General features: G+C 33.5%; 1 protein-coding gene across 2 annotated transcripts in view; it reads left to right on the top strand.

Moving 5' to 3' along the window:
* The window catches only part of TRAM1 (translocation associated membrane protein 1), a 38,961-nt gene extending 25,315 nt beyond the window's left edge, over positions 1-13,646 (top strand). For both annotated transcript variants that reach the window (XM_074278855.1, XM_074278856.1), the window contains exons 7-11: positions 4,501-4,571; positions 4,675-4,779; positions 5,123-5,266; positions 6,959-7,119; positions 11,945-13,646. In XM_074278855.1, the coding sequence (XP_074134956.1) occupies positions 4,501-4,571; positions 4,675-4,779; positions 5,123-5,266; positions 6,959-7,119; positions 11,945-12,018 (555 nt within the window). In that variant the 3' untranslated portion in view covers positions 12,019-13,646. The remainder of the gene's footprint in view (positions 1-4,500; positions 4,572-4,674; positions 4,780-5,122; positions 5,267-6,958; positions 7,120-11,944) is intronic.
* The last annotated feature ends 9,648 nt before the right edge of the window (positions 13,647-23,294 follow it).

The following is a 23,294-nucleotide window of genomic DNA, read 5'->3' as shown; positions in this document are numbered from 1 at the left end:
GAAGCTTTACGGTGGAAAAGAAAAGAGAGGCAGTTAGGGATAAAATTTGATAGTTCAGTATCTATGACTATCTAGAAAAATTTTATTCATATGGGAAAATTTTGTTTATTGTAGAGATCCAATAGGAGTGTTTCTTTCCTGATGACTTACAACATCATTTTTCCATTCAAAGACTCTCTGATGTTGCTTTGTTTGTGTACTCTTCTGAGGGGAAAAACATACTATGTAGTATAACTTTGTCATCCCCCCCAAGTAATTGAATAAATGTATATTTAATGGAATAAATATAAAATAGAAAAAAGGATAAAAGACATGTATATCATATAGTGAGATTCCAATATAAGGCAATTCACATGATTTGTAGAACTGGAAGAGATGTTAGAAGTTATTTAATAAGTATTTATCAGCAATTTTTTTTTTTTAGTATTTTAGAATTTTGCCAGTGCTATTAATTTTCTGAGCCAGAAAAAGTTTCCTATGCACTAAATGAAATCCTATTTACCTTTTGAGATTGTGCCTCCTTAAGATGCCAATTCCTCCACATAGATCTCTCTGCTCCTCAGCCAAAAGTGACTTTGGTAAAAATGAAGTGTTAGGATAATTGACATTTTCACAGTTTTGTTATATCTATTTATCTTATTTCCACTTGAGTAGTGTCTTCATCTTTGATATGCCATACATACATTCCAGCATCTGATACAGAATTTTCAGATTAGGTTCCCACTAAATATTAAGTGAATTAATTGAAACTAGGTCAACTTCCTTATTTTACAATTAAGACTCCAAAAAGCTTTATTGAATTCACACTTTAGTTAGTAGTAAGAATATAATTTAATTATTTCATTTGAATATACAATATCATTAGCTTTCTAATATAAACTCAGAAATAAAAATTAGAAAAAAAAATTGAGAAGTAAAATGGGATATAGTGATTTTAATGCATAGGTAATTTTTTTTTTTTTTTTTTTACAACATTATCCCTTGTACTCCCTTCTGTTCTGAGTTTTCCCCCTCCTTCCCTCCATCCCCTCCCCTAGGTGGCAGGCATTCCCATATATATTAAATATCTTATAGTATATCCTAGGCACAATATATATGTGCAGAACCAAATTTTGTTGTTGTTGCAAAGGAAGAATTGTATTTGGAAGGTAAAAATTACCTGGGGAGAAAAACAAAAAATGTTCCCAGTTTACACTCATTTCCCAGTGTTCCTTTTCTGGGTGTAGCTGATTCTGTCCATCATTGATCAATTGGAATTGGATTAGCTCTTCTCTATGTTGAAGATATCCACTTCCATCAGAATACATTCTCATACAGAATCATTGTTGAAGTGTATAATGATCCCCTAGTTCTGCTCGTTTCACTCAGCATCAGTTGATGTAAGTCTCTTCAAGCCTCTCTGTATTCCTCCTGTTGGTCATTTCTTTACAGAACAATAATATTCCATAACATTCATATACCACAATTTACCCAACCATTCTCCAATTGATGGACATCCATTCATTTTCCAGTTTCTAGCCATTACAAAAGTGGCTGCCACAAACATTTTGGCACATACAGGTCCCTTTCCCTTCGTTAGTATTTCCTTGGGATATAAGCCCAGTAGTAGCACTGCTGGGTCAAAGGGTATGCACATTTTGATAACTTTTTGGGCATAATTCCAGATTGCTCTCCAGAATGGTTGGATTCTTTCACAATTCCACCAACAATGCATCAGTGTCCCAGTTTTTCCACATCTCCTCCAACATTCATCGTTATTTGTTCCTGTCATCTTAGCCAATCTGGCAGGTGTGTAATGATATCTCAGAGTTGTCTTAATTTGCATTTCTCTGATCAATAGTGATTTGGAACACTTTCATATTTCATCATCTGAAAATTGTCTGTTCATATCCTTTGACCATTTATCAATTGGAGAATGGCTTGATTTCTTATAAATTAAAGTCAATTCTCTGTATATTTTGGAGATGAGGCCTTTATCAGAACCTTTAACTGTAAAAATGTTTTCCCAATTTGTTACTTCCCTTCTAATCTTGTTTGCATTAGTTTTGTTTGTGCAGAAACTTTTTAATTTGGTGTAATCAAAATTTTCTATTTTGTGATCAATAATGGTCTCTAGTTCTCCCTTGGACATAAACTCCTTCCTCCTCCACAAGTCTGAGAGTAAACCATCCCATATTCCTCCAATTTCTTTATGATTTCGTTCTTTATGCCTAAATCTTGGACCCATTTTGATCTAATCTTAATATGTGGTGTTAAATGTGGGTCCATGCCTAGTTTCTTATCCCAAAAGTTGGGATTTTGGGGTTTGTCAAACACTAGATTGCTATTTTTATTCACTATCTTGCCCTGTGAACCTAACCTGATATAGTGATTTTAAACCAATAATCAATAAAAAATAGTTGAGCATTTATCATACAGTAGGTTGATGAGAATTATGGGAACACAAGGAAAATTCTTGCTCTTTAACAGCTTATATTGTAGTTGGGAATAAAGACTCACATTTAAGATAATTAGTCTATATAAAGCAAGGTTTTATTTAATTCCTCATCTTTAGCAGATTCATAATGTCATCAAAATATGCCAAATAACTAATTACAAAAAGTGTTGTATTCATTGAAGAATTTGAGAGTTATTTTATGGTGGTCTTCCATTTCAGAAAATGATACTTTTAAGCATCAAAGGAATGCCATCAAATATGCTAGGACTTGTTGAATAACAGAAATAGACTTTTAAAATGTTAGTGTTGGAAGGGACCTCAAGAAACATTCAGTCTGATTTATGTCCAAAAAAGAATTCTTTCTTCAGCTCCCCTATCTTGTCCTGTTTTAAAAATCCTAATCTGATTTCATTGATATAGGAAATTCTGGGAGAGAAAATAACTTCTACTGTTCTGTTTAACCTCTAGATAAGTTAACATCAAATTGTTGGTGAAGGTTCATTTAAGCAGTTCCTAATCCATCAAATTCTAACACTCATCTCTCCATCTTTGCTTAAAGAGTAACAAGTTGTATTTTTTTTAATCAAATGCTTTGCTAAAATTAAAATCTATTTTAGATTTAACTAAATTTACACATTCCATTGATCTACAAATTTAATAACCTCCATCATAAAAGGAAATTAGTTTAAACCTGGTGTGATCTGTTTTTTTTCTTTTTTTTTTTTAAACATTGAACAAACTTAATTTATACAATAAATTCAGGGAAATGAATTATATGTGAGCCCATAGATAATTCAGAGACCCAAACTCCCCCTTCTCTTTTGCTTTTTTTGGGGGGAAGGTTTAATATTTTCATGACCTATTCTTAATGAAACCATGGTGATTATGTCTTATTATTACTTTCTTTTAGATGACCAATAATGTTCACTTTGACTATATGTCCTAGAATTTTCCTTAGGAATTAAAGTCAAATGTATTGACCACAGTTTGAAGATATCATTCATTTTACTATTTTTGAAAAATAGGATTCCATTTTTTTCCTTCTTTTTCTGGAGTATCTCTCACTTTTCCATAAGTTTTCAGATACCACTTACATTATCTCACCAGTTACATCTACCACTTTTTCAGGACATGGGAATATTAATCATCAGCGATAAGTAACTTAGATTCTCAAGGCAAATAATAAAAACTTAGTAGTTCTGCTTTCTATCTGTTAACATATTGAATGTCGATTAATGAATTGGATGTGGGAGAAGCAGTCTTATCCTCTTTTTCATCTGTTTTCCATAACTTAAAAAAAGAATAAATAAACTTTTTTTTTTAAATATATAAATCCTTAGGTTTACTCACCAGTAGCAACTCATTCAGAGCATTGGCACTCCTGGTACAGTGCTGTGCCATACATATATTCATCCTCTCTCTTCTTCTCTTTACTTCAATTGTCTTTTTTTTTTTTTTTTTTTTTTTTTTTTTTTTTGGTGCCTTTTGAAATCCGCTAACCAGATTGGTTAGTGAATTCCTTTGGGAATATCATCCATCTCTTCAAACAACTATCATTTTTCCTCTTCAATAGAATTTTTTTCTCTTTTGAGTCTTCAGATATTCATTCTTGAGAAGGTCCCATTCCTCTTTGGCTGACTGCTGTTGAAGTTTATCTGTCTTTCAAAAATTAAACCACAAAGGTTTGTGGATCTTAGAAATGAAATAAACTTTAAGAGAATAAGATATTACTTTCTTTATGAATAAGGCAACCTAAGGCCTAAAAGCTAAATGCTAGTATGGGCAGCCCTCAAGGACTTCTTGCTCTTGGGATTCTTTGCTCTGTGCCTGTAGAGATCATGTGTCCCAGATGCTCCAAAATAGTCCTAACTTCCAGAACAAGAAAATTTTACATTTTTTTCCACAGTTTTGTTTTACCTTAGTTGTACTTTTCTTATTCTAAGCAAATACTCAATCCAACTGAAGAGCATGTTTCTAGTTTAGAAGGTGTTTCTTGTCATTACATCAGACTTCTCTGTCAGTGTGCTTTAGCTAATTTTTGATTCCTTTTTCTGTATTAACAGGAAGATATTCCACGACAACTTGTCTATATTGGTCTTTATCTCTTTCACATTGGTGGAGCTTATCTTTTGAAGTAAGTTGTAGGGTTTTTGTTTTTTTTACCTCTTTTTATCCCTTCTATATATAGCAGTTACTAAACTAACAATTGTTCAATGTGATTGTTTCTGTTTTAACAGCTTGAACCATCTGGGACTTGTTCTTTTGGTGCTGCATTACTTTGTTGAGTTTCTGTTCCATATTTCCAGACTGTTTTATTTTAGTGATGAAAAATATCAGAAAGGGTAAGTTATTTGTCATGTCACTAAAATGGCACAAAAATATTTTAAATCCAAAGCCAAGTTATTCAGTTTTGTACAGTTGTTTTCAAAAGTTTAAAATAGTGAAAATACTTGATGTTACAAAGTAGGTAGTAATGAGTTTCTTTAATTAATTAAAATGCCTTTGCATAGGACAGAAGCTAACACAGTAAATATAACTTGAAAACAGAATTAGAAGATAAATTATAATTGGACAAAAATCTAGCCTAGCATATATTTTTTGACTTTTATTATAATATTTCTGTGATCATTTTCTTGTCTCATTTGCATATGTTAGTGAATTTGACTTATGAAATTTACCTTACAGATTTTCTTTGTGGGCAGTTCTATTTGTTTTGGGAAGACTTCTGACTTTGATTCTCTCTGTATTAACTGTTGGCTTTGGCCTAGCAAGAGCAGAAAATCAGAAGCTGGATTTCAGTACTGGAAACTTCAATGTGTTGCCTGTCAGGTGCAGTAAATTTATTCTTAGCAAAATCATTTTGTTCGGGGATAGGTTTTACATGGATTTTGTTGGAAAGATTCATGCTGGAGAAATTTGGGAACTTGATCCACAACAGGGGAGAAAAACATTGATTTTATATTAAGTTCAAATATTCATGTATCTAACTGTAGGGAACAAATAATTAATTGAAATTTTTCTATAGTATCATCACCATAGATTTTTGGGTTTTTGTTTTTGTTTTTAATAATAGAACCACAAAGTTTGACATTTAAAGTCCTACCTAATCAACTTTCTTCTCCTTTTCCTGTCTTCTTACATCTTTACCCTGCCCAATATTGATAACTTCAGTGACATTGGTCTTCTAGCTATTCCACAAAGGAGACCCTCCATTTCTTAGATCCACATACTTTATCTGGGTGCCCTTGTTTCTGGAATCCTTTCCCTTTTCCACCCTGCCTCCTGGCTTCTTTCAAGTTCCCACTAAAATCCCATTTTTTACAGAAAAGTTTCCTAATCGATTTTAATCCTAGTACCTTTCTTCCTTTAATTTTCTGTTTATCTTGTAGATAACTTGTTTGTATGTGTTTGCTTGTTGTTGCCCTCCATTTGACGGTGAACTACTTGAGGACAGAGACTGTCTTTTGCTTTCTTTGTATCCCCAGTACTAAGCACTGTGCCTGACACTTAATGAATGATTATTTATTTACTGACTGAATTTAAACATTGAACGAATATTGCCAGTGATCCCTGTTTAGGTTTTATTCATTCATTCATTTACTTGCTTACTAGTATGAATTAGCTAGTACATATAATAACTTAAGAGAATTTTAATTTGCTGACAGTGAAATTTTCTTTGTTTTTTAAAACTATTATAGTTGTGATCTTTTGGTACTAAACAATCAGTCCAGCTAAAGAACAAATTTTAATAAATGTGATATTTCTAGAACCATAACTGAAATGTCAATAATCTTTTAATTTGAGAAAAAAGCAAATGAGGAAGAACTTTTCAATAAAGAAATAAAACATCATCCCATGAGAAGTTTAAGACAGATTGAGGAGAAATAGACAATTTTTTCTAGGCATATGATAGTATAATATGTTAGCCTCTTTTTGAAAGAGAAAAGCAATTTTCTCCTTGAAATTTTTTGTCCTAATGTATTCTTCTCCAGTTACACATAAAAAACCATTTTGGGGGGTTATGCATATACATTGGTGTGTTTGTTTTTACATATTTCCTTATGAATCATGTTTGGAGAAAACAATTGGAACAAAAGGGGGAAAAAAATCACAAGATTAAAAAAAAAGGGGACATAGCATTTGTTGATTAACATTCAGTCTCCATATTTCTCTCTATGGATGCGGCAGGCTTTTTCTATCCAAAGTTTATTGGGATTGCCTTGGATTACTGAACTACTGAGAAGAACCAAGTCTGTCATAGTTGATCATTGCACAATTTTGCTGTTATGGTGTACAATGTATTCCTGGTTCTGCTTGGTTTGCAGTTCATGTAAATATTTCCAGACCTTTCTAAAATAGGCTTTTCATCATTTTTTATAGAACAGTAATATTCCATTACTTTAACACATCATAATTTATTCAACCATTCCCCAATTGTTGAGCATCTACTCATTTTCCAATTCTTTGCCATGTCTTGATGTACTCCTAATATTTTCTGTTTATTTCTAAATATATTCACAGAATTGCTGTTCTTGCATCAATTTGTATCACTCAAGCATTTATGATGTGGAAGTTCATTAATTTCCAGCTTCGAAGGTGGAGAGAACATTCTTCTTCTCAGCCTCAGATTGTAAAAAAGAAGTCTACAGTAACTAAAGGCAGGTCTTCTAGAAAAGAAAAAGGTTAGTATTGCCCACTATGAGTAAAAGAATCCTTGAAGTAAAAGGAAATGTGAAATAGCGAGTTTCTTTTTTTAAAAGAACTTCATTATACCTAGGGTACATTAAGTGTGGTGTGACACCATACCCCAAGGCAACCTCTCCTACTCAGACTAAACTCTTTAATTTTCCTGCCACCATGGTAGGAGAAAGGAATTTCTCTCATCAAAAGCTTTCCCTGAACCTTATTAACCTTCACTTTTTACATTCTCTGTGGCTTTGTTTTGGTATGTTAATCCCAAATTTGATGTATTGCAGTCAATCCAATGCATGGGGTCTTGGTGTTAAATTAATCTTTTACCAGGGTATTCAAAATATCATTAGTTTAGATTTAAATATATTTAATTTCTTTGCTGTTGAGGCTACTGATAGTTTAAGTATAAAAATATTACAAAGAGATTTGACTACAAGACCCTTTTGATCCATTTTCCATTATTTTTATTTTCTCTTATTTTTTTTTTTTCTTTTTTCATATTCTAGATATGCGAACCTAGCCAAATGTGGATAATGTTGTTTGTGCTACTTGTTACTAGGAGGAGACTTAGGTGACCTTGAAGTGCTATATAAACATGAGTTTTTACTATTTTCTTTGTTCTCCTAATCTGTGCCTCTGGCTTCTTTTCAAAACTATCCTGACATTGAAATCATGTCCTGTATCTCATTCCCTGAGAAGTCCTCTCCTCAGCTCTTTCTTTTTCTTTAATACATTCTGAAGTTCTCTCCTTTGCCTATCTGGAATATAGACTCTAATTCCCAACCTCAGTACTCTTTGCCCTTCCCATCCATCTCTCCCCCTTAGCTCTTTTACCACTCTTCATTTACTTAGGTTACCTCATTAGTTTACCATTCTATCTCTTACCATTCTAGAATCCAACCCTACATCTGCCTAGCCTACAGATTTGCACTCAGGGTCTCCTGATTCCAGGACTATGCTCTATCCACTGTGTCACCTAGTTGCCCCTCAGAATAGGCTTCTTAAGAAAAAATTAGGAATAAAACAACCTAAAATTCTTATAATTTAGTGAAGCAATTTTTCCAAGATGCCCTGATTTATAGTTGAGAGACCTAAATTCAAATCCAAACCCTTTCATTTAATAATAGTATAATTTTGGGCAAATTACTTTTCTTCATTTATAATGTGGGGAAATAATATATATGCCACTGGCCTTGTCTTATTATTGTGAAGAAATTCATAAATATGAATTGTTCTTGAGAATCCAGAGGAAAAAGCAGATCTTATTGGACTAATCCTCCAACTAAGTATTAAGAGGCTGATTAAATTCTAGCTGATTGTTAATCTCAGCTTTGTTTTTAGTTTACTGAGTAGAGGTAGCATTTGGCATTGAATGACTGGATAATGTAAGAGAGATTTAGGACCTGGAGTAAATCAGATTCTCTGAGCCTCAGTCCCAGTTTCCTGCCCAGTCAAACTAGAATTCTAAGACCTATCTTGCCTCATAGCATTTTTGTGACAATTCAATTGAAATGATAATATGAATCTCAGATCTTAAGGTCTTAGAGTTATAGGATTGTAAAATGAAAAGGCACTGGACTAATTTCCAGGCCTGTATTCTTGCTTATGTTACCTGGGGCCATTGCTCATTCTTTTTTTTCTGTTTCTTCTTCCATAAAATGTATTAATTCCAGAGCAGCAGTTTTCAATGGTGTGCCTCATTTAAGAGGGGGAATAAATGAACATAGATAATTCTTTTGCAAATTGCTTTTTAAAAAATGCTGCTATGTTTTTTTAGATTTCTTTGAAGTATATACAATACAGCTTTAACTTCATTTCCTTCACTTTTTTTTTTTTTAATAGTTTTTATTTACCAGATATATGCATGGGTAATTTTACAACATTAACAATTGCCAAATATTTTGTTCTAATTTTTCCCCTCCTTCCCTCTCTCCCCCCAGATAGCAGGTTGACCAATACATGTTAAATATGTTAAAGTATAAATTAAATACAATATATGTATACATGTCCAAATAGTTGTTTTGCATTTCCTTTACTTTTAAGTGGAATTGTAAATATTATCTAATATTGGTGGATAGTAGATCTTTCAAATTAATTAAATTATAATTTTTAGCCTTGTGATAAATGACACTGATTCCAAGTCACATATAATTCAAAGGGGACAAACAGGAAGTATTCTTAAAGTGATATGGTAATTTCTTGCATGGAGACTAGTTTTAGGAAGCTTAACATTCTAAGAACTATAGATTCATTATAAAATGTTTTTTGGAGGAGAATAAAATTATTTATTTCTTTACCATATGGTTCTAGGACCTTAAAATTAGGGTCTTATGAAATATGAACTCTAAAGAACAGAGCCAGAATTCTGTTGTCCACATTAAAAAGAGTGCCTCCATTTTATCTCTGACCCACTAGGTCAGTCATTCATCAACTTTTCAGTCTTCATTTTGTCAGTCAGAAATCTCTTTACATACCGAATTCCCAACACCTACAATAACTCATAAACATAAAGATGGTGTGGAGTAAACGTCAAGAAACTAAAGTGCCTGCATCAAAGATAAAAATATGTCCTAGATACAAACAAAACAAATAAACAAAAAAGAATTAGGGCCTTAAAATCTAGCTTAAAGTACCTATCTTATCTGCTGCCTCACAGGGAATTGACTGATTTTATTTTGGTTTGCTTTGTTTACTATATTGAGAGAGAGAAAACTCTTACAACTTCACTTAACCTAATATTTTGTCCCCTTAACAATTAAGAAATTATTCCTGATTTCCTAATAAAATTTCTCTGTGGTTAGTTTCAGCCCTTTTTTTATATGACTTTTCACAGATATACATTAAGGTGAGAGTATCTAAATGAGACAGGTTACTCTAATTAGAGTGATTCAAGTAGAATATGAATATACACACTTATGTGTATATATACATATAAACATTACATACACATATAGATAAATGTTACTCATCCCTTTCCCATCATTCACTTTTTTTTTTTTTTTTTTTTTTTTTAAGCTAAAGCAATTGGGGTTAAGTGACTTGCCCAGGATCACACAGCTAGGAAGTGTTTGAAATCAGATTTGAACTAAGGTCTTCCTGACTTCAGGGCTGGTGCTTTATCCACTTCACTACCTGGCTGCCCCTGTCATCACTTTTTAATGTATATATCTCTGAAGCTAGTCAGTATTGTAAAAACATAAAAGTGTTTACAGAGCTATGTCCACTGAATCCTGGTGCAGGGGTGAAGAGGATAGGAAGCTAGATCTGCTTGGGACACATGAGAAAGCTTATCCCTAGTGATGCTGTTCAGGGAGAAACCAGAACTGTAGGGAAGTCTGTTTGCCACAGTGCAAGGCAGATAATAGTTAATTATGTTGCTATGTCCCAGTGGACTAGTTGGGAAGCACTAATACATAATATGTGGTAGATATTGTTCTTCAACTATTAACATGTGTCTAAATTTATTGATGCCAAAAGACTTTGCAAAAAAAAAAAATAGGAGGGACTCAAAATTACACAAAACTTATCTCTAGAAATCTTGAAAAATTAGTTATTCTGGATAAATGAATATTTATGATAACTAAGAGTTTATCCTACAAGTGTTTTTTTCCCCCCTTTCATTTTTGAAAGTTTTCTGAAAGTGATGGTGTTATCTTTTGATTTGTTAGAGTATATTAATTAACCTTATCTTCAGTAGGCAAATCTTAGACTGGTCCTACAGCTGGTGAGCTAAATCCAGAATTGTGTGAGAAGAAGAAATCATAGCTCTCGAGCTGAGAGCAGTTGAGAGGCCATCAGCCCTTCATTTTACAACTGAGGAGAGTGAGCTAAGAGAAGTTAGGAGACTTGTCCAACATGGCACAAGTTGCAGAGACTTTGACTTTGATCCCCGCAACTTCACTCTTTCCACTGTACCACTCTTTTGTGATGACTGAGTTATCTTTAGGAATAATTATTGTGTAGCAAGTTGTAACTTAGGGATGCCTTCAGTGCCTCTTGAGGTTGCCAGGCTCTTTGTGAGGCAAAGTAACAGTGGGAGAAGTGTTGGATCTGGAACATCTGGGTTTACAGTCCATCTTTAGCACTTAGTAGCTATGTCTTCTCTGGCAATCATGTAACTGTGTCAGTTTCCTGATCTATAGAATGGGAATAATATAAGCAGTGAAACTTTGTAAATCTTAAACTCTATGGAAACACAGACTATTCATATTTTCTTAATCTTTATGAATTAAGTGGCACTAAATGCTATTTAAGTTCTTTCATCTTTTTTTTATAGTTTTTCTGTTTTCTTGTTCTCATTTCTCACTGTTCTATATACCTAAATTCAAACAACTGAAACTTTCTCTACCTTAAAACTTTTTTTTGAAAAGGCAGGGAGTGGGGGCAGCTAGGTGGCGCAGTGGATAGAGCACCAGCCCTGAATTCAGGAGGACCCGAGTTCAAATTTGGTCTCAGACACTTAACACTTCCTAGCTGTGTGACCCTGGGCAGGTAACTTAACCCCAGCCTCAGGAAAAAAAAAAGAAAAGAAAAGGCAGGGGGAACAAGTTCTTTAGAATTCTATAAAATGAAAAGAAGCTCTGAAAGCTCCTGGTTCTTTCATTTTGAGTGCATAAGTGTGGATTGGCCAACATCAGTTGGATAAAGGGCAGCCTTTTTTTCCCCTTAATTATTTTGTGGCTCTGTTATTCAAATTGAGTCTTTTTTGAACTACCAAATGAAATAATAGATATTGACTGAATTTAACACTGTTCATAATAGTTACATTAATTATATTTTTACAAATGAGTAATAATAATTATTTTTCATTTTCAGAAAATGGTGTAAATGGAACAGTAACTTCAAATGGAGCTGACTCCCCTCGTAACAGGAAAGAGAAATCCTCATAAGTGAATTTTATCAAATTAAATGACTAATGTCCCCAAAGAAATCTGCTTTTTACAATAAGGAGTTCTTCAGCACTAGACATCATTCTGATCCTAAAAATACAGTTCCTGCTCTTTGATTCTTGCTATTCTTATATGATTTCATGCATCTTTTTTTTTTATGGGCAGTTTCAGGGGGAGGGTGATTTCTGTAAGGGAGAGAGAAACATTTTGGCTTAGACTATAAGCTACTTATCTTCAGATAATTAAGGGACCATCACTTTCTGTTTGTTTTTGTCTTTTTTAAACTTTTTGTAATAATTTGGGATAATTAGTTATTTAAATTTCACATATTAAAGATCACAAGATTTAAAGATAATTAAAGATTAAAGATTCAATGTAATGTTCCCACCTTTTTTTTTAATGAGCTTTGCAAATAGCCAGTTCCAACAAAATCTTTTTTTTTTTTTTTTTTTTCAGTTCTATTTCAAGATCAATATGAAAGTAGCATAACATTGCAAGTCAAATTTTAAATGTTTTAGTCTCTGATTTTTAGGAGTTTTGTTTTTAGTAGAATTACAACTGGAAACCTAAATTATCAAACCATCAACATAATTGTGTGCTTTATTTTGTAGCTAGTGGTCGTCAGTGTTGTATACTGATAGTTGGACAAAAGAAAGACACAGCTATTCATTGGATGAAGTATTTCAAAGGCATATTGCCTATAATGAATTGAAATTTCTTGTATAAATATGAAAATACTCATAAAAGAGTCTTTTAAAGTGTATCAAAAATACAGACTGGAAAATAGAATATCAAGTGTACACTGTAGAAAGCAAAATCAGATTTATGTAGCCCTTTTAATAAGTTTTATCAAAAATTATTCTTAGTAGGGCTTGTCTTAAGTTCAGTGTGTACAGTATCCTAGAGCAATGCTTTTTTTTTTTTTTTTTTTTGGTGTGCAAAACCTTTTTGGAAAATAACGCTGTCTATTTGATCAATATATTTGAACAGAATGTCATATTTACATCTAGAATATGTACTATGTGCACTAATTCAAAAAGGAATAGAAAGTTCAGGTGGATGAGCAGTCTTGTGAAAGACAATGCTTTATGTTATAACTAGCTTTGGTTCCATCATTAATTGAGAAACATTTATCTGTATAAAACATATTTTTGGATAAAATATATATATATATATTTGTATCTTTACAGAAAGGCTATAAAAAGCATTTGAGTAAAATATTTGGTTCCCTTTTCTATAATCATCCTTTGAAATCCTTATAACTATTTGATTTGTCTTTGTCTTTCCCATTCATATATTGTTCCTTCAGTGTTCATATCTTGTCCCTGTTTCTTATTTTTATCAGAAAAAAGTTAAATGTTTGTGCCTTTTTTGTGTAAAGTTTGCAGACAAAAAAAAAAAATGCTTTCATTCCCTGACCACCCTGTTATGAGGTCTGCAGTTGAAGCGGCCGTGCTGCTAATAATGTCATGCTTTCAATTCTTCACAGCTTGACCCACTTCTAGGAAAAGGGGTCGTCCTTTGTAGCATTATGGAGTTTAGGGGAACTGGATTGTTCCAGTTAAACTGTCATCAGGTTGAACTATACATTGAGAAGCCCAGTCAAAATAAAGACATTTTTACTTTCACAATTAGTATTCTGTATTTTTTCTTTTACTCAATATGAAGGTTTTATTCTGCTATTAAGTTTTAAAGCTATCATAATATTATTGCCTTAGGGTAAATTGTTTGCAAGATTTTTAGCATGCAACTTGATACTACACTAAGATTTACATTCTATGATGAGTTTTCTGTCCAGAGAAATTAGTTTTTTAAGTTTTAGTGATGTCTTTTGTTTTTTTACATCAATCATTCCTAAATCTAAATATGAACACATGCACTTGCTCCAGCTTTCTCTTATAACAATGAAAGAAATTAAAATCAACTGGTATCCAGGTGTCTGACAGCACAACAGATGTTTTCAAGGGGTAAATTAATAATTTTATTGGTAGACCTGTCTCTGTTTCAAAATGATTAATTTATTCTTCACAGCTGGGGCCACTGAGCAATCTTGGTAGCTTTGGAAACAACCCAGAAGGGTGGCTCTGGGAAAAACTTAAGCAATGATGATTGAAAAGAGAACTTTTGCAAAGATACCCCTTAGAGCTGTGTGTTTTGGTCTGATGATGATAAATTTTTCTGTTGTGGAAACTTAAAGAATAAAAAAAAGGAGCATGACCAGGGCTATAAGTAAGGAAAATTAGTCTAGGAGCATTGTCTGAAGGATGAATTAAGAATGAGTGGAGAGATATTTGACACAAGAAGACTTATTTGATGTGTAGAATTCTGTTGTAATAGCCTAGGCACAGCTGAGAGGAACACTGAGCATGCAGAACTCAGGAGCATGAGAAGATTTGACATGAATAAAGTGAAGTGAGATGAATTAGGAAAATAGCGTGCATAAGGACTACAACAATGGAGGGGGGGGGGAATAGGTGGAACAGCTGAATTCTGTGTAATAATGATGACCAAGTGTATGGTCTTAAAGAAATAACCATCCATCTCCTTTCCTTTGCAGAGGTGGAAGACCTTGCATAAGGTTTTTAGAAAATCAAACACATTTCTATCTAGAGATACATACTGTCAACATATTTAGTGTCATAGTGGGGAAGATACCTGAAATATGGAGGTCACCAACCAGCTGTTGGAAGAACCTGGGTATGAAAGCAGTGTCAACAGAGAAGAGGTATCCTTTAGGAGGTGATGTGAGGATAAAATCAACTAGACTTGGCAACAGATGTGATGTCGGGAGGGAGAATAAGTCAAAAGTAGAGGATGACACCTGAGTTGTAAGTCTGGGTACCTAGTAGCAGGTTGGTGGAGTAATAGGTAGTTAACAAGAAGGATGGGTTTGGGAGGAAAGATAGGACAGGGAAAATCTACAGGCTTGGCTCTCCCCTACCCCCCACAACATGAGTTGGGTCTGAGCCTGTCCTCTCCCCAACCATAGTTTTGTAGCCTCTGGCTGTGTTGTGCTGCTTCTTAGTCACCTAAGGGCATAAAAGGGCTACCTGCCCGTCTGACTGGATGGATATCTGAAGACCAGGCATGTCACTTCAACCTCCCCCCAGGAGGAGAAGCCAAGGGTTATTATATCATTTTTAGATATCTTTACTGTGTTGAGACTAATTAAACCTTTTTTAATGAGTGTCTGATTTATTCCCAACTTCAAACTTGAACTAATAATAAGGTATTGGCATTAGATTTATTCCTAAAAACAATTTAACTTTAATAATGAAAAAAAAAACATGCAAAATGATTTTGTGAGATCTAAAAATAAACATTTTAGGCTTTATTTAAATTTAAATCAGATTCTACTATATTTAGTCTACACATTTTGAGCCAATATGTAAACAGTCTAATTCACCCATTCGAGAATTTCAATTTTAGTCTCTTAGGCCCAAAGAAAAGTAATTCTTTTTTTTTTTTTTTTTCCTGCTAAGGCAATTGGAGTTAAGTGACTTGCCCAGGATCACACAGCTAGGAAGTGTTAATTATTTGAGACCAGACTGTCTCAGATAATTATGACCGAATCCTGACTTCAGGACTGGTGCTCTGTCCACTGTCATCTAGCAGCCCCAGTAAGTTCAAATTTTAACACTGATACAAATGCTTTGGGGCTAGTTTAAGAGATCTCTGATTTCATTTATATGGGCACATCTTTCTACAGGGACTGCAACTTCTCAGTGCCTTAGATGCTTTGGGGAGTTCTTATAATCCCCATGAATTCACTTGTGGAGAAAGAATGATAAGCAGCTCTTTGTTAAATTGAACCTCAGGTGACCAAAAAAAAAAAAAAAATCTACCACTGAGTCTTTTACTCAATGCCTTTCAACTTGGTAGCACCTGCTAAAATTTACACTCCATTGCTTTAGGCTTCAGGAGACCAATGTTGTCTCAATGCCAAAATTAGGCATCAAGTAAGATATTTTTAATACACACTGTTGCTGTTCTTGTAGGAATCAAAGTTCTACTCAAAACTGCCGTGATTGTGTATTTTATACAGTCTACTGATAATACAGTGTATTCCACAGAGCCTCAGCTACTGCTCTTGAGCAGATGGGCTGATGCATTTATGCCAGATGATACTTTCAGGGTGTCCTTCAAACATAACCTCTCAGACAGCAAAAATAGATTGACTCCTATAGAAACTCCATGAAATTTCATAGCCTCAGTTCATGAATTTAGCCAAAGTAAATATTTTGAGACATTTATTCTTAGATGCAATAAAAACATATAGTAAGATTGCAGATACACTGAAGATTTGTTTTAAAAAAGGCTCATTTTACTCTGCTTTGTTTCTGCTACTTTTGATGGTACAGTTCAATCATGAACCCCATTGGTTTTCTTGGCAAAGACACTGGAATGTTTGCCATTTCTTCTTCCAGCTCATTTTATAAATGAGGAAAACTGAGGCAAATAGGATAAGTGACTTGCTCAGGGTTATACAACTAGTAAGTGAGGCCAGATTTGAACTTGGGTCTTCTGCAGTCCAGACCCAATGCTCTATCCACTGCACTACCTAGTATAATGCTGAAGAAACTGAGACAAGATAGAGATTATAGAGTTTTTAATATTTTATTGGAGTTTCTGAGAGGGAGAGATTTTCTGGGGGGCAGATCAGAAACCATTTGTCTCCTGAGGGCTGAATTGGACTTATGTCTCAAAGAATTCAGCATTGAATGTGAGATTCCAATGATTTTTATATAGCTCTAGAAATCAGGGGAAACAAAGGCAACGAGTGGAGTCTGAATACTGGTGATCGAGGGAATTTCCAGGAAGGGACCATCAATTTGGTTCTGACAGGTTGGTAGGTGAGGACCATAAATTCTTGATAACTTAGGAGGACTTAGGAGCCAGGATGTCTGAAACAGAAGATCTTCCCCTATCTGAAATTAAACATTTACAGTTTATGACCTTAGAATAGCCAGCCCTAAGTTATATAAGTCCTAATGATCAGGAGGTGGGGGGTTGCAACCAGGGGAATTGAGGAAGACTTCCTATAAGAGGTCATATTCAATTGAGCTTTGAAATAAGGTAGGTATTCTAAAGGATGAAGAACATACTAAGTACTTAATAAATGTTTGTTGATTGTTGATTGACAAAAATTTTTTCAGATACTTCCCATTTAATTTTAGCCTTATTGGATTTATATGTATAAAGCCTTTTTAATTTATGTAATCAAAATTATCCATTTTATATTTTTTAATCCTCTCTAGCCCTTGTTGCCCATAAAATTTTTCTTTTATCCATAAAGTAGATAAATAAATTTTTTCCATGTTTCTCTAATTTGTTCAGGATGTTACCTTTTATGTCTAGGTCATATATCCATGTAGAGCTTGATATAGGATGTGCAGTATTGATCTAAATCTAATTTCTGCCTTACTGTTATCCAGTTTCTCCAGCAGATTTTCTTTTTTTAATCAAATAGTGAATCTTTTTTTTTTTTTTTTTTTTTTTTTAAATTTTTTTTTTATTATATATATATATATTTTATAATATTATCCCTTGTATTCATTTTTCCAATTTACCCCCCCTCCCTCTATTCCCTCCCCCCCGACGACAGGCAATACCATACATTTTACATGTGTTACAATATAGTCTAGGTACAATACATGTGTGCGAATATCACTTTCTTGTTGCACAATAAACATTAGAATCCGAAGGTACATGCAACCTGGGCAGACAGATATTAGTGCTAACAATTTTCATTCCCCTCCCAGTGTTTCTTCTCTGGGTGCAGCTACCTCTGTCCATCATTGATCAACTGGAAGTGAGTTGGATCTTCTTTATGTTGAAGATTTCCACTTCCATCAGAATACATCCTCATACAGCATTGTTGTTGAAGTGTACAGTGATCTTCTGGTTCTGCTCATTTCACTCAGCATCAGTTGATTTAAGTCTCTCCAGGCCTCTCTATATTCCTCCTGCTGGTCATTTCTTACCGAGCAATAATATTCCATAACCTTCATATACCACAATTTACCCAACCATTCTCCAACTGATGGACATCCATTCATCCTCCAGTTTCTAGCTACAACAAAAAGAGCCGCCACAAACATTTTGGCACATATATGTCTCTTTCCGCTCTTTAGTATTTCTTTGGGATATAATCCCAGTAGTAGCGCTGCTGGGTCAAAGGGTATGCACAGTTTGATAACTTTTTGGGCATAATTCCAGATTGCTCTCCAGAATGGCTGGATTCTTTCACAACTCCACCAGCAATGTATTAGTGTCCCAGTTTCCCCACATCCCCTCCAACATTTGTCATTATTTGTTCCTGTCATCTTAGCCAATCTGACAGGTGTGTAGTGGTATCTCTCAAATAGTGAATCTTCCCAGTAGCTTAGGGTTTTATGTTCATTGAGTACTGGGCAACTAGTAGATTTATTTGTTTCTTCCTGTTATATATCTAATGTATCTCACTGATCAATCTATTTTTTTAATCAGTACCAGATGGTTTTCAGAATTTCTGCTTTATAGGATATTTTGAGATCTGATACTGCTAGGTATCTCTCATTATGATTTTTTTCACCATTTCTTTGAGATTCTTGATCATTTTTCCTCCATCTGAAATTTGTTATTATTTTTTTTAATTCAATAAAGTAATCCTTTGGTAATTTGAGTGATTTGACATTGAATAAGTAAATTGATTTAGGTAATATCATTTTTATTATATTGACTTATCCTAACCACAAGTAATCAATATTTTTCACTGTAATTTAGATCTGTTTTGCTGTAAATAATAGTGTCTAAATATATTTACATAGTTTTTGTATTTATTTTGGGAGGTAGATGTCCAAATATTTTTTTTTTTTACATTCAATAGTTATTATAGTCTATATGGGATTTCTCTTTCTTTTTTTCTACTGAATTTCATTGGTATTACATATAAATGCTGATGATTTGTGAAATTATTTTACAATGGGCAATTTTGCTGAAGTTATCAATTGCTTTACTTAATTTTAGTTGACTGAGATTCTTTAAGTCATATTTGTATGATATCATTTGCAAAAAGTGGTAATACTAGCTCTTGATTTTAGAAAAATAGTATTTCTTTTAAGCAAAGATCCATTTGCTCCTATATTTCCTGGTGATTTTAAAATTAAAGTGAGTATTATATTTTGTCAAAAAGCCTTGTTTGCATTTATCAACACAATCATATGCTTCTTGTTGTTTTTGTTAATAGCATTAATATTTTCAACAAGATGAAATAGCCAAATTAGCAAAACAAGAAATAAAGAATTTAAACAACCCAATTTCAGAGGAAGAAATGGAATAAGCTATTAATAAACCATCTTAGGGGGAAAAAAAGCCAGGACTAGATAAATTTCTTGTAATTTTCAAGAACAATTAATTCTAACATTACATATTTGCAGAAAAAAAAAAAAGAATTAACAAACCCACAAAGAAGGTATTCTATCAAATTCATTCTATGACACAGATATGGTCATATGTTGATTTTTAAATACTTTTTAAAAGTGGCCAGTTATTTAATATAATTTTAATTGTATTTTGGTCAGTAAAGGACATATATAATATTTCTGCTTTTCTGCATTTGTTTATGAGGTTTTTACATTCTAGGGCATGATCAATTTCTGTAAATTAAAGAATACTAATTCAGATAAAACTCTACTCTCTTGTTCCATCTTCACCATAGCAACCAGCCAAGGTAGGTCAGAAAGGCATTCCCATAGGGTACAGCAGGAATTATTCGAAAACCTGATACCAATTCCCCATTAGCTGGGCCTCAGGCAGCAGGGAAACCAAAACAATATGATCTGAAGAATTATATCCCCATCCACCTGCAGAAAAATCAGAGATATTCTGTACAAAATAGAGCTATTTCTACCATGTTTGAAAGGTTAAACAAGTACTAGAGTGGTAATGGCTATAAATGCTAAATAAAAGGATTTATATTTCATTCAAGAGGAAACAGGGAGTGACAGGATTATACATGTAAACTAGGAATAAGGGCTTAAAGGGCAGCTGGGTGGAGCAATGGATAGGGAACTAGGCCTGGAGATTGAAAGACCTGGATTTTAATCTGGCCTCAGACACATACTGACTGTGTGAGTGCAAGTCACTTAATCCCATTTGCCTCAGTTTCCTCATCTGTAAAACAAGTTGAAGGAGATGGCAATCCACTCTAGTATTTCTGCCAAGAACACAAAAAACTGGACATGACTGAACAATAGCAAAGAAATGAGAGCCAGTAGGTTATTTACCCCAGTAAGACTTAGAAATTAATTGGTTAAGGGTGATGGTCCCAGGTTTTCTTGACAAAGATACTGGAGTGGTTTGCCCTTGCTTTCTCACTAGTGGATTAAGACAAAAAAGGGAAGTGACAAGGCCCTGAAGGTCCTCCTGACAAAAAGCCTGGCCTGGCCCATTATCCTCTGTATCATTGTACCTGCCCCAGTACATAATAAGCTATGAATAACCTAGTAGAATATAAATGCTAGCTACCATCATTCTTGCTGGTATTATTATTATTTTGTATAATTTGTCCTCCCCCCATTACACTGTTAGTCCCTTGAGGGCAAAGATAATTTTATTATATTATTTTTGTAATTTTATATATATATATATATATATAATATGTTATATTTTGCCTTTGTTTTCTTTTAGCAAGGGTCTAGCACACAATAGGAACTTAATAAATACTTGTTGATTGATTGAATGCTTCTTTTTTTCTGAACAAAAGAACTAAATGATCTCAGAGATCCCTTTCAACCCCAAGATCCTATGACTAAAAGTTGTCACTAGGTTTTCCTTTTCCAAGATTACATTTTCAATATCTCTAAAATATAAAAATGAACTTACAAAGTAAATATCTTTTGTAATTTTGATTACTGTTCTGGTATCTTTTAGAAAGAAACTAGATCTTTACTAGCCTACTAAACTCTAAATCATTACAAAACTGTTCTTTTAGACAAGTCCAACCAGACCCATTTGTATCCTGATGTGGAAAAAATATCCACTAGGGGCCAGGTTGCAACCACCAACAAAACATACACTTATGAGCTCATCCACATTTGTAGTCAGTCTCCAGAGGTAAGGAGGCAGTTGTGCTCATTACTTCAGCCAGATCTCCCTGCCATCACCTATCATTCTTTGTTTGTCTAATGTCACAAACCTTGTACTAAGTGCCACATTTTGTGCCTGTAATTTGTTTGACTACCTTCTGCTTTTTCAGGCATGTGATTGAAACCTTCACATAAAATGTTATTCTCCCAAATTTGTGTCTAAAAAGGACCATAATTTAATAAAGTGATCTGTGAGAGAGAGTCTAGAGCTGGCAGGGATCTCATTTCAAGAACATCCAGACCAAATCTTTCATTTTAGAAGTTTTTTTGCGGGGGACGGGGAGGCAAGTACCCAGACTCCCCCTAGTTTAAAGTCCAAAGAAGGAGACAAAATGCACATTAATAATAACAATAAGGGTATATATTAAATCTCTTTTGTACCAAAGTAAAACATTTTAGCCAAAACATCCGATTCATGTCTGACATTCTGTCATGGTGGTTCCCCATTTTTCTTCATTGAGAAGAAGGGGTATGTTTTATTATCAAAATCATTGGGAGTTCAAGTAGCTTTTAATGATCTCTTAATTTACATTTCTCTGGACAATCTGTATATTGTTTTCTTTTGTTTTAACTTTATTATGTTTTTGACTGACTCCGTTTATAAAACTTTTTCTTTGAATTGTCCATATTGTCATTTCTTACTTTACAATAATATTCCATTACATTCACATATAATGTATAAAATAGAGTGAAAACAGGAAAGTAATTTACACAGTAATAATATTATAAACCAAAATAGTTCTGGGAGGCAGTTACATGGCATAGTGGATAGAGCACTGCCTCTGATGTCAGGAGAACATGAGTTCAAATTTGGTCTCAGACACTTATTTAATACTTACTAGCTGTGTGATACCTGCCAAGTCATTTAACCCTAATTGCCTTACAAAAAAGAAAAAAAGGAAAGAAAAAGAAGAAAAACAACTCTGCAAGGCTTCCTTCTCTCCTCTCCACTCCCAATTCTCTGTCTTCCTCCACCATTTCCTCAATAGCCTTCACTTTGAAGATGTGTTTAACCAGGTGGCCCTTCTTCTGATGGGCTAATCCCTTCCCAAAACACTTTTCATGAAGAATACAAGCCACCCATGTTTACTTTTTCATAGATCTACTTCTGACTTTTCAGATATTTCCACCTTGCCCTTGTGCTGTCTCCTCCTTTCACTGCCCCCATCTTCCAGACCACTTTTATGAATTCCCATGAAAATAAAAGCTTCTTGGAAGTAGGTACTCGTCATTGTTGTTGTTTGTTGATGTTATTTTCTCATAGTTTTTCCCAACATGACTCATATGGAAATATATTAAAAATTGATTGTATGTGTCTGTGGTGGGGTAGGGAGAAGTTAAGGGAGGGAGGGAGAAAAATGGAAACTCAAAATCTTACAAAAATGAATGTTGAAAACATCTTTACTTGTAATTGGAAAAATAATATATAACTATAATAAAAAAAATTTTTAAGGAAAGTAAGTACTACATTTTTTTTTGTTTGTATTTATAATCTCAGCTCTTAACCCAGTGCCTAGACCACTATAAATTATTAATTAATGTCTCTCTCTGTCTCTGTCTCTGTCTGTTTGTCTCTCTCTGCAATGGCCAACAATAATTCTAAAAGACTGATAATAAAATATGGTATCCACTTTCTGACAGAGATATAATAAACTCAAGATTCAAATTAGATAAATATTTTCAGACATCATCAATGTATGAATTTGTTTTGCTTGATTATGTATAGTTGTTTTAATAAATTTGGTTATTTTTTCTTTTTTCAGATGGAAAGGGGCTGAGAGCAAGAAAGGAAAGGAAAGAATGTAGAAGGAGAAAGGAAAAAAAAAGAAAGAGAAAAAAAGAGAAGGAAGAAAGGAAATTAATAAGAAAGGGAAAAGGGAAAAGGAGGGAAGAAGGAAAAAAGAAAGGAAGAAGGAAAGGAGAAAAAAGAGGGAAGGAACAAAAGAGAAAAGAAAAATCATTAAACATTTTTAAAAGTGCATAAAAGAGAATAGAATGAAGGCCAGAAAAAATCATGGGCAAAGAGAACAATTTTGAAAATTACATGTTGAATTTATTTTATATTTTTAAACAAAAATATTTTCATAATAGATATCTATAATTTTATGGACAATTCTTTTTCTCTCCTACTACATATATGGAAACACT

The sequence above is a fragment of the Sminthopsis crassicaudata genome, chromosome 1, assembly GCF_048593235.1.
Source record: "Sminthopsis crassicaudata isolate SCR6 chromosome 1, ASM4859323v1, whole genome shotgun sequence".
NCBI lineage: Eukaryota > Metazoa > Chordata > Mammalia > Dasyuromorphia > Dasyuridae > Sminthopsis > Sminthopsis crassicaudata.
The sequence above is the reverse complement of the archived record's forward strand: the minus strand, read 5'-3'. Positions and strand labels throughout refer to the sequence as shown.